Raw genomic sequence first — 11,284 nt, forward strand, 5'->3', positions numbered from 1 at the left:
TAAATAAAGGACTCAAAATTTCAAATTGTCTTCATGAAACATTTGTGAAATTCTTACTTTTTGATTAAAATAGGCAAATATAAACAAGATGGAAAGGTATTTACCAAAGATGCATAGAAAAAGCTTCTTATATATATGGAAGCTCAGATTTAATATTTCTGCAGTTATCAGAAAATTGCCAAGGAACTAAGATTTCAAAAATCACTTGAACTCAGCCTACATAGGAAGAAAATAAGGTACAATTACAGAATGAAAAACAGAGAAAAATGTTAAAACAAAACAACCTCAAAGCTTACCACAGAAACTCAGAATTATACCCTTGTTATTGTTAGCACAGCAACCTGACATACAAACTGCAGCAATGCAGGAACATGCAAGAGCTCATTACAGATGATTCTGATACCTCTTCAGCCTGTGTGACTGTACAGCAGGAAAAAAAATCTGCTTGAAGAAGGGACCTGGAATGCCCCAAAGAGATCAGTGCTTTAGGAAGAACAAGATGCCCTTACGGAGCTCTGGCTCCACTTCCACCCTGACACTGTAAACTGAACTAAATGCCACATGTGATGTTGTATGTGGGATTGTATTACAGCAAAAGCTTATTGAAAATTGCTATTTCAGCTATCAAATGTCCCAGTATATTTGAAATACTGTTTCTGACAGTGGCAAATGCAATGTTCGCTGTATAGGACAACACCAGGACAGCCTATGAATAGAATTCTTACCACCAGAGTGACAGATATAGACATAAAAATCAGTAAGAACATATTCGCATGATTTTCAAAATAGTTCAGCTCTCTGCAGTGCCTTCTGGGTTCAGACCAAAGTTTGTAAGAAGTAAGAATACTTCTTTATTCACCAAAATCCGAAAATGCACCTAGTGAAAATACTAATTTCCCTGGTCTAAAAAGTTGACAATAAATGGAAACACAATTTTTAGTTAAATGTTTTAGTTTCATAAAGAATTAAGCAAAATTGTAGTTGCTTTTTTCATACAATATTTTTCCCAATTTTAATTTTTTGCATTTAATTAAATGCATTTTGCATATATATAACTTTGCATCATTTTGGATATTCCTATTTTCATAGTTTATATTTGCATAAAAATTAAAAAAAAAATAATCTACTACATCCTTTCATCACGCTCTACTTTTTATCAGTAGGAACAGCAGTCTGACTTACCTGATTTATTATCTGTAGTGTTATCTGAAGTCAAAACCTCCTCTCAAAGCTTAACAGCACTGAATCACTGAGGTTCTCTTGGTACAGAAGCCTGACCTGGAAGAAAATTTGTAATTGATATTTATTGCTGGTGAATACCTATTAAATGCCATGCTTGCTCCAAAATCATAGAATCACAGAATCACAGGACACCTTGGGTTGGAAGAGATCTCAAAGATCATCAATCTCCAACCCTCCTGCTGCAGGAGGGCTGCCAACCTCCATATTTAATACCAGACCAGGCTGCCCAGGGCCCCATCCAACCTGGCCTTGAACACCTCCAGAGATGGGGCATCCACAACCTCTATGGGCAGTCTGTTCCAGTACCTCACCACTCTCATAGTAAAGAACTTCCCCCTGACATCCAACCTAAACCTTTCCTCCTTCAGCTTAAAACCATTTTCCCCTGTCCTGCTGTTATCTCCACTTTCAAAGAGTTGACTCCCCTCCTGTTTATTGGCTCCCTTTAGGCTGCAATGAGGTCACTCCTCAGTCTTCTTTTTCTCCAGGCTGAACAAGCCCAGCTCCCTCAGCCTGTTTTCATAGCGAAGGCAGACATTTTAATAGTTTTTCTTCCTTTTGTTCCCAGAATCCCTTTCGTCCCATCAATATGACATAAATCTTGGGGTACTTGGGTTCAAATATTCAGTACCAGCCCTTAGTCATAGTTCTCCGCAGAGATCACTAAACTGCTATTGTCCCAGTGTTCCGCTAATACTAAGAAAAAGGCATGCAGAGGAGTGGAGCAATTCCTTGAAACTACCTAGAAACCAAAAGCCATTTTTTAAAAAAATGTGATTTTTGCTCAGTAAAACATGGCTGTCAGAAAATCCTGACTGGTTGGGAGTGTGGGCTTTGTCCAGTCAGAACTAGTTAAGGATTGGGCTGACGTGCCAAGATGTTTCACAAACACCACCAAAATGTCTGTCACGAGTCACAAGATTCTTTTTTTAATTTCCCCGGGACATAACAACCTGGCCTGGTTTCATGTATTATAGATGAATGCTTCACTATAAATCCTCCGAGTTCTCTTCCAAAATATTTTTTCTGCAACATTTTAAAATGTAAAATAATTATGATTTAATGCTTAGTATGATGTAGCTTCTACAGGGATGGAGAGGACTTTTATTAGCCTTTCTTGTGAATAACACTATTACTTTGTACTTTTGCTTATTTGTTCCATTTTTGCTATAGTGACTTAACTGTCAGTCTTCATTCTTCTAACCGTTTATTCATTGTCAGCTGTGGATAATCTGCTAACCCACATGAGAGGGCAGGTTACATTCAAAGGAATTTACTTTGGTTTAGGGACATGTGCAAAATCTGAGCTAATTGCAGTGCAACTTTATACTTTAACTGCTTCTTATTAGCAACTTAACAGATGTCTGTGACTTCACACTCTGATGTTCAGCAGGTGCTGGGAACCCACAGGACTCAGTGAGGTGCAGGGTATTCTCTCTAAAGGACTTGTTAGAGCCAAGCTCCCGTGTTCCCTGCTCATGCCTTTGAAGATGCTATAAAAAGGTGATGCTAAGGAGCTGTTGCCATTTGATGGATCTGTAGGCCCAGCACGTGACACATATTTATTTTTCAGACCCAGATCTAGATCTAATTAGAGGAATTGGCAATGTCAGCATCTATCAAGTATTAAAAGACCCAGAGTCAGTGGACTCTGACCCACTGACAGCCATACCTGTGAAGGAGATGTTTCCATTGTAAGGCAGAGAAAGCAATAACAGAAAAGACAAAAACATACGAAACAGGGAGAATATAGAGGCTTAGCGAGGCACAGAATGACTTTATGTAGTCTTCTCTGTCTAGACAAAAGACTGTTTTATACTGTAAGTATAGATTTCCAGGAAAATATTCTGATCCAGGCTTGGAGCAGAAGGAGAGATCTCAATCTTTTGCATGCTCAGTGAATGAACAAACAGCTTTTACTCCAACAAGATTTATACTCCTAGAAAGATCTTTTAATTTGCATTTAAAACTACTTCCTAATTGAGGGATGGGTCTACTAGCAACAAAATGAGAGATCTTTCTGTGGGTTGATCTATAGAAGATTTCCTATATTAGGACTGCAGTGGTTTGTATGTTTGAATGCACAGTCTGGTGAGCTGCATGTCAACCTATATGAAGACAACATGGAATTCTGTGTGTACCATTGCTGCTCTTCCAAGCTTACAGAGTAGAGATTACTGAAAGATGATGGAGGCCATGAGATTGTTCTGTTTTCAGTGTCTTCTTTGAAGAAAAATAGTGTAAAACACGTTTGTGTAAGTGACACAAGATATAAAAGGGCATTTATTCCTTTTTGGCAAGGACTGCCCAACTATGATCTTCATCCACCTTCAGGCTACCAAGCACACACACTCGACAAACTTCTGGTAAAGCAGAAGGGAACAAAGAAGAGAGACAGGATATATTCAATGCCCAGGCAAATATAATAATCCAAATAAAAGAGTAAACACAGAAGAGAGATTTCATGATGCCTTACTCTGAAAGACACTTGTTTTAATCCTCTTGTGTGCATAAGATGCTTTTCCAAACTTCGTATTAGTTGGTAGGATAACTGTAGTACTTTGAGCACAAAAATATACTTTGTTCTGTCTTCCTTTGATTCACATATTACCTCATCCTGCAGACTCTGAGGTGAAAAGCACACTCAAATGATAGCAAGGAAGGAGAAAAGAGGAAACCAGAGTGAATCAGTGATTGCCCTCAGCTTTGAGAAGCTCTCACATTTGACATGTAATTGCATATATGCCATAGAGATTCTACTCTCCTCCACATATTCAAAATATACTCAGAAAGCAAAAATAAACTGCCAGAACATACTAAAGAAATAGTCTAGCCCTCATTCCCCATGATAGATCATTGTACAACCAAGCTGGTATATATTTAGAGTATTTAGAGTAATCTCCAGGCAAAAGTACTTTCCCAGCTTCTACTGATTTTAGACAACTAATTAGCCAATAGCTAAAAGGAGATTGGAATCACTTTGCATATAGTTTGCTCTCTTGTAAGTCCCTTTGAGTAGAGACTTGTCTTTTGATAGCTTAGCCTCTCACTTAAAAGTATTAAGTTCAGTGGTGGTGTAAAAAATCAAAATTTAAAGGGAGTTCAGAAAGGAGTGGTGAAGATATTAGGGGTGTGGAGAGCATGCTTTCCTAGGAAAGGTTTGTATAATAAGATCAGTGATATCTTGCAAGAAATGTAGCTATAGTCAAAGAGATTCAGTGGGTAGATTCACTACGGAGGGAGGTTTTCAGTCACATTTCAAGAAAATCAAAGGAGTTATCATCCAACAGCTCAGAACAGAATTCAATTTACATTGATAAATAGCTTCTGTATGTAAAGAAGGACTCTTCTACAGTAATGAGGTAAAACTACTAATGGTAAATGTTTTGGAAGTTTATGCTACAACAGCACTCACAAAGCAGTCTCACAGGAAAAGCAGAGGAATTCAGCTGCCTGGGAAGTTTATGCTGCAACTGGACAGAGAGCTGGAAATCTATGATAGAGCACTGTTTCAATTAGAGAGATGAGCCAGAAGAGCTTCTAGCCTTTCCCATCTTTGTGTTTTATGAGTACAGGTGTTACAGGCATGCAAAGTAGCATATCTTAATTGTCATCTCCAAATCAGACCAGTTCCACTTGTGTTTGGTTTAGCATACTGTATTTTGATGAAGTTTTCATCTGATTTCCCTTAAGGACAACAGTAGCATTTCCATTCATTCAAGAAGTCAATCTCTTGTGCTATTTCGTTTACTATGAGCATAGAGAATTTAAAGTGTGAATTAAAACAATGGCAAAGCCTTTATTACACGAGGTAAATAGCTGCAGGAAAGCAAACCTAGAACTTTGACAGTACAAATAGCTGTTGACTGCCAGAGCTTTACTTATACACTGCTAAACTTCACTCCGGCAAGAGAAAGCTGCACAAATTGCTGCTGGAGCCTAGGAACTTCAAAGTGACTAACATGGAAGTGCAAATCAATACAGTAACCACATGAAACTTTTCAAAGGTATTTGATGCCTTCATATGTTCATTTTGAAAAGTTACCTCGCAAATTCCCACTAATCCTATCTTTCTTGAACTCTCAAGCCACTTCCTGAAAATAAAATCTAACAAGTCCTAGTGAATTGTTCTTATAACACAGAGATTTTGCCAGGATGTTCTTGGAGGATATGAAAAACTTCATCTGAGCTGACTTTGAAAAAAAGTTACAAAGCTGCTGTTGTGCACCTACTGCCCAAGACCTTCCAGTACAGTCCTACTGGGGTAGTCTGCAGGTCTCTGCAGGACAGTCATTGCATGTGATCTTTCTCAAAAAATCTGCCCCTTGTGTATGTCCTACTGTAAACTTCTCATTAGAATGTCGGAATTCTGATTTTGCTATTTTCTGCTCCTGCATAACATACCACAGTGTTCTGGAATTTGTATGTATAATGTTTATTTGCTTTCTAGCTTTGTGCTTTGTTAAAAGTTGAAAATGCTGCTATTGGCTTGTTGAAGTCATAATGTTTTTGTGTATTTAGGATCCTGGACTCACAGAATCACAGAATCATAGAATGGCCTGCATTGAAAAGGACAACAATGATCATCTAGTTTCAACCTTCCTGCCGCGGGCAGGGTTCCCAACCACTAGACCAGGCTTCCCAGAGCCACATCCAGCCTGGAGTCCCTAGTCAAATCATCTGAACAACAGTATTTCTGATTTTTATTACTCAATAATTATTTCCCGTGATCTACCAGCTCATACGCAGTCATAATACATTCACTTGGCTGTTCTGCCATGTAAGATACTTCAGATATCTTCAGTCTTTCTGAAATGACTGTATATTTACTGTGACCTGAACACTACGTTACAAGAGCTTCGTGCAAATATTGCTGACTTTAATGAATTTTTGGTTAGGGCCACATTTCCTAATGTCAGCATCTCAGGAAGAGTACTGTAATAAGACTGCTCTAATAGGATCTTTTCAACTGTTAAAATGCAAAATATAACAAAAAATATTTAAGTGTTTGTGTTAAAACATATTTCACAGTGTTGTCATACTTACAAGTAACAAAAAAAGCAGAAATGTTTATACTGGTGACTCCACAAAAATGCTTTATACTGTTTTGAAGGTTTGAAAATAAAAATGGATAATTCTCTTTCTAATGTTGTGAACTAAGAATCCACAGCTGAAATTCACTTGCATCTTCACTTTGACCTGTAGAGACACTTACATTATTCAATATTCAATACCCTTGATAAATCAAACATGGTCCTTTTATTTAATTAGAAGAAACAACAGAAGGCTTATTTAAAAATGTTTATTGTAAAAAAGTGGCTAGAAAAAAATCATAAATTTCACTTCACGCTTTCTTCAAGTTATCTATAGATGCTGCTATAGGCAACAATTCACTTTCATTCATAACACATTCAGTCATATAAAAATAAAAATATTTACATTATGTCCACATACTTTACAAAATCATCAATAAAAAAGGCACTTGGAGGGGGTAATGCTGAAAATATTGCATTTCCTTTGTGCATTTAACAAAAAAATAATTGTCAAACTCCCATAAGTCCCCTCTCTTGCACTTATTCCCGTTTTTAAAAAATAGCAAAGTTTAGAGGAACGATTTCATATTAGAAGATGGTCAGGCATGCACCAGGAATGTTTGAAGCTACAGTCTTCTTTTTTTTTCTTTTTTTTTTTTATAAAGGCACATGCGGTTAATTCGTGGCTTTAAGTTTTTCGTACATTCTCTTACATATTTTCCTCTCTCAATTATCCCTCTTTAAAGCATTTTAGATCATTAGTGAAGGCCTTGGCTTTAATAAAATAAAACTTTTTTAAAAAAACAACACAGCAATGAATAATATTAAACATTTACTAAGGTAAACTTGGAATACTTTTTAAGGCACCTGAGATTAATGGTGTCTAGTAAAATTCACTTGGGTAGTATTTTTATCAAAAGTTCCATTAAAATACTGTTTCTTTGGTTGAAATGGCTTGGCAGGAATGTATTAGTAACTTTGCAGCCTTTCCTAAGCAAGAAAAGACTACATATATTTGGCTTCATCTATAAAGAAAGCTGATAATGCTTCTTCCTTTAAATCTACTTGAAATGTCATGCATGGCATCTTTCCCCAAATCTCAGAGTTCACACTTAAGAATGTGAATGTGTGACTAAACAGAACTACTTAAGGCTTCTTTCTACTGACATTCTAAGTTCTTCCACTACTTTGTTTGTTTGTTGTTTTTTTTTTGTTTGTTTTTTGTTTTTTGTTTTTTTTTTGGCTGGAAAGTGGAAGAGAAAATGCCTTTGGATTTCCACTTATCATTTGGAACAGGAGTGGAGAAATGCATTGAGTCCAGGTAAACATTGACTGCATGACTCAGTGTGCTACACAGCAGCCAGATTCCTCATGTTTGTGCAGAAGAGACATTCTGGAGAAAGTTTTGGAGCAATTTTTGCACTGGTATTTCTTCACATCCGAGTGGGTCTGCAAATGAGCCCTCAGATTGGATCTGTCTGCAAAAGCCCTGTTGCAGTGAGGACAGGAAAACGGTTTCTCTCCTAAAAAGGAAACATCAAGCAAAAATACAATAAATGGTTAAAAAAAGAAGTACAAGCTTAGGGCAGGTAAAACTCACTGTTATCCTAAGAATAAGAAAACAGATACAAACAATTTATTATAGTCAAAAACATGTGTAACACAAAGTTAATCAGGTCACAGATACAATAGCTTTCAGCACTGTGGATTGCACTTGCAGAACTTAGGCTTTGCAGAATCTGTTAATAAGTACAGTCTCTGAAGACAAGGTGCTGACACCTTCTGCACGTACAGGTGCAGGCAGTATTCCTAGACAGGCTCCTCCCAATATTTTCACATATTTTCATAGAGTGTCTTTCTGCTTAGCTCTGTGCGAATGACTTGAAATGAGGGCTTTGGCTTAGAAGTGGCAAACAGCTGTACAGATGTTAAATTGTACCCAGTGTTATACTGAAAATCATGCTTTTGCCTTAACACACAAGAAATGCTTTGGTGATGAAGTGTTGCTAATTCTTGAGGACTTGAGAGAGTGCAAGCAAAACTTGCCAATTGCTTAAGGGGTCAGAGATAAGCCTCTCATGCATTGCCTTTCTGCTTTACTATTTAAGAGTCAGCTGAAGCCTTCTGAACATGATCATTTTCCAAAGCCTGAAAGTTAACATAAAATCCTTACAGCAACACCTTCAGCTAGTGGAAAGAGGTTATCAGAACAGAATCTGTCCCACAGCTTTGCTCCCCTCCCACCCACTCCTCAAAAAGGGAAAAACTGGCCATTTAATGATACATTTGTAATTTCATGTATGCATCTCCAGGCTAGTCAAGAAACAGTGCCGTTTGTTCTACCAATGGAAAAAAATATCAGAAAGCAATAGCAACAGTCCGCAGCTCTTACCAGTGTGGGTTCTGATGTGCCCTTGAAGTAACCAGGGTCTGGAGAAAGCCTTGCCGCAGATCTTGCAGACACAAGGTAGCGTGTGGGTCCTGATGTGCATCTTAAGTGCTCCCAGGCTGACATACTCCTTGTCACAGTACTTGCAGCTGAATGATTTCCTAGACTGGGCATCACAGTGCAGCTGCTTGTGTTTGGCCAACCCAGAGAAAGTGGAATAGGTCTTGTTGCATAAACTGCACTGAAACTTTTCAGCTTCGATGGCATGAGGGTCTGAAAGCTTGGACTGGATTCTCTCTTCTTCATCGCTAATGGGACTTTCTGAACCGCTGTGATCTTTGGAGGAGGTGTCGGATGGTGGAGGTGGGCTGACTCTTCCCAAAGATGAGGGGTATCCAGAAAGCGGAGAGAGGTCATTGGGCAGAGGAGACGGTAGCAGCCCGGTTGTAGTCCACACAGTAATGGGGTTGTAAGCTACAGAGCTCAGGATCTCTGGCTGCGGTATGATAGGGACCGGGTAGCTTTCATACAGGTATGGGGATATAATCACTGGAGAAAGAAGAAAATTTTAAGGTAAGAGAGCGGAAAAGTATTTTAAAAGGCAGCAAAATTAACATTTGGGGCATTAAACAGCACGTAAGTCAAACACTCGGAATGTTATCTGCCTGTAAGGCGGATTAAGGAAATACAATTGGATACAAACATACTGATGGCTAAAGACAGTGCCCTGGAACAGATAAGTTACAGCTTGAGAGTCTCCTCGAGGCAGCGTGCTGCTCCTAAATCTACGCAGCCCGATACAGTGCAGCAGTGAAACTTCCCGCAGGATTTGTGCAGAAGTTTCAACTCCATTTCCAGCAGATGTAGAACAGGAAAACTCCAAATCCTCTTTTAATAACTGAGTTCAAGTGGATGAGCAAACTTCATGATTCATTCCGAGCAGCGCTGACATACTTCTCAGAACTCCCTCATTGTAAGCACGGGAAAAAAAGAGCTAGCGGGGAAATGACCCCCTCCCATAGCCCGGGGAACAATCCCACCCCTCCTCTTTACCGCCAAGCCACAAACACGACCTCGGAAGCAACGCGACGGCCGGAGATTTCCTTCTGTTACCTGTATGAGTGTCCAGTTCGCTGTAGTTTGGCTTCTTGGATGAATTGAAATGTTTCTTGACCAGGAAGGAGCGTGGCATTTTGAACGCAGGCTTTTTCCTTCTTGCAGAGTCTCCTTTCGGATCGGCGCAGCGGTGCAGCACACTCGCACACTATCACTGCGAGCGCATCGGTCCCTATCGCATTGTCTGCTCCATGCACTCCGCTGTGTAGTGGCACTGCAGAGGCGCCTTGAAAAGTGCCGTAAATACCCACAAGTCAGGTGCAGGGGGGAAGGGTTTTCTGCTCCTCCAATCACTTCTGGATGTTCTCAAGCACTTTTCCAAACAGGCTGTTTTTCTGGGAGGGCTGCTCGCAGGACGGACCCAATCCCCGCTCGGAGGCTTTGCTTCAGGTTTCAGCTCCTCCCGCTGGAGACAGCTGTGCACAGAGGAGCAGAGCAGCCTGGCGGAACGCGCTGCGCTCCTCGGAATTTCAGTCTAGAAAAATGCCTTGGTCATAGTGCTTTAACAATAAGAGGTCAGTTTACTGATTCAGCTGAGTTCTCTTTTTTGCTTCCCGAATAAGTCACGTGCACTGAAACTTTTTCTTATCTTTTCTTATCTCTTTTTTTTTTAAGAGTCTCTTTTCCAGATGTTTGGTATCAGAATTACGGGACACACTGCCCGTTAAGGGCAGAAAGGGGGGGACGGTGCAAAAGAGATGTTATCCGGCAAAGGGAGGCTTGGACAAGCTGTGCGCTGCTCTGGCTGCGAGCTGCCTTTGAAATCTGCACTCAGGAAATGGTGGGGAAGAGCAGCGTGCTCCCCAGCCTGCCCCTTTCAGGCACAGGGGCCAGCGAGATGCTGGTGAGCCCAAGCTGAGGGAGTAGCCCATGGAAACATTTCAGAGGGGGTGATAGGTTTGGTATGCTGGACATATGCATACTGGTTCAGACAGGCTGTTCTTATGAAGGATACTTTTTTTTTTCCTTCTTTTTTTTTTTCTTTTAATTTTAAAAATCTACAAAATGCAAAACTTCAACCTTTCCCTCCTTGAGAATTACTGTGTCACTCTTTTGCCTGTCCTCTTAGAGCACTGCCTAGGGAATTTTCCTAATTACTCGAAGCAGTTAAAAGATGCACAGATAAGCAACCCCCCCCAAATTACAGACTGATTGATGTCTCTTAAATGCATTTCTCCATTAGTATGTTTAAGACCTCTTGATATCCTAAGAAGGTATAATCTTTGTTATGTATTTCATTTAGGATGAAAGTTTCTCAAATGGGCCACAGAATGTTCTGGTTATCTAGATTAGTTCTAGAGGAGGCTTTTAGTTCACAGATATATATATGTGTGTGTGTATATATATATATATATATGTATATTAATTTTCAAACATTTGCGTTTTGAAAATGTGGACAGCTGAGTGCTGGTGGATTTCTAACACGGACCACACTGACTGTCTTCCATTCTGCCCTCCCCATTGCTCTCCCCCCTTAGCTTTTAACTCCACCTGCCCGGGCACA

At 39.6% G+C, this 11,284-nt stretch overlaps 1 protein-coding gene across 1 annotated transcript; it reads right to left on the minus strand.

Moving 5' to 3' along the window:
* Positions 1-6,530: 6,530 nt before the first annotated feature.
* SNAI2 (snail family transcriptional repressor 2) lies at positions 6,531-10,075 on the minus strand. The gene is made up of 3 exons (XM_003205044.4): positions 9,778-10,075; positions 8,668-9,213; positions 6,531-7,798 (listed from the first exon to the last, which is right to left on the minus strand). The coding sequence occupies exons 1-3, from the start codon at positions 9,854-9,856 to the stop codon at positions 7,617-7,619; spliced, it is 807 nt and encodes a 268-aa protein (XP_003205092.1). The 5' UTR covers positions 9,857-10,075; the 3' UTR covers positions 6,531-7,616.
* Between the last annotated feature and the right edge of the window lie 1,209 nt (positions 10,076-11,284).

This window comes from Meleagris gallopavo, chromosome 3 (genome assembly GCF_000146605.3).
Source record: "Meleagris gallopavo isolate NT-WF06-2002-E0010 breed Aviagen turkey brand Nicholas breeding stock chromosome 3, Turkey_5.1, whole genome shotgun sequence".
Taxonomy (NCBI): Eukaryota; Metazoa; Chordata; class Aves; order Galliformes; family Phasianidae; genus Meleagris; species Meleagris gallopavo.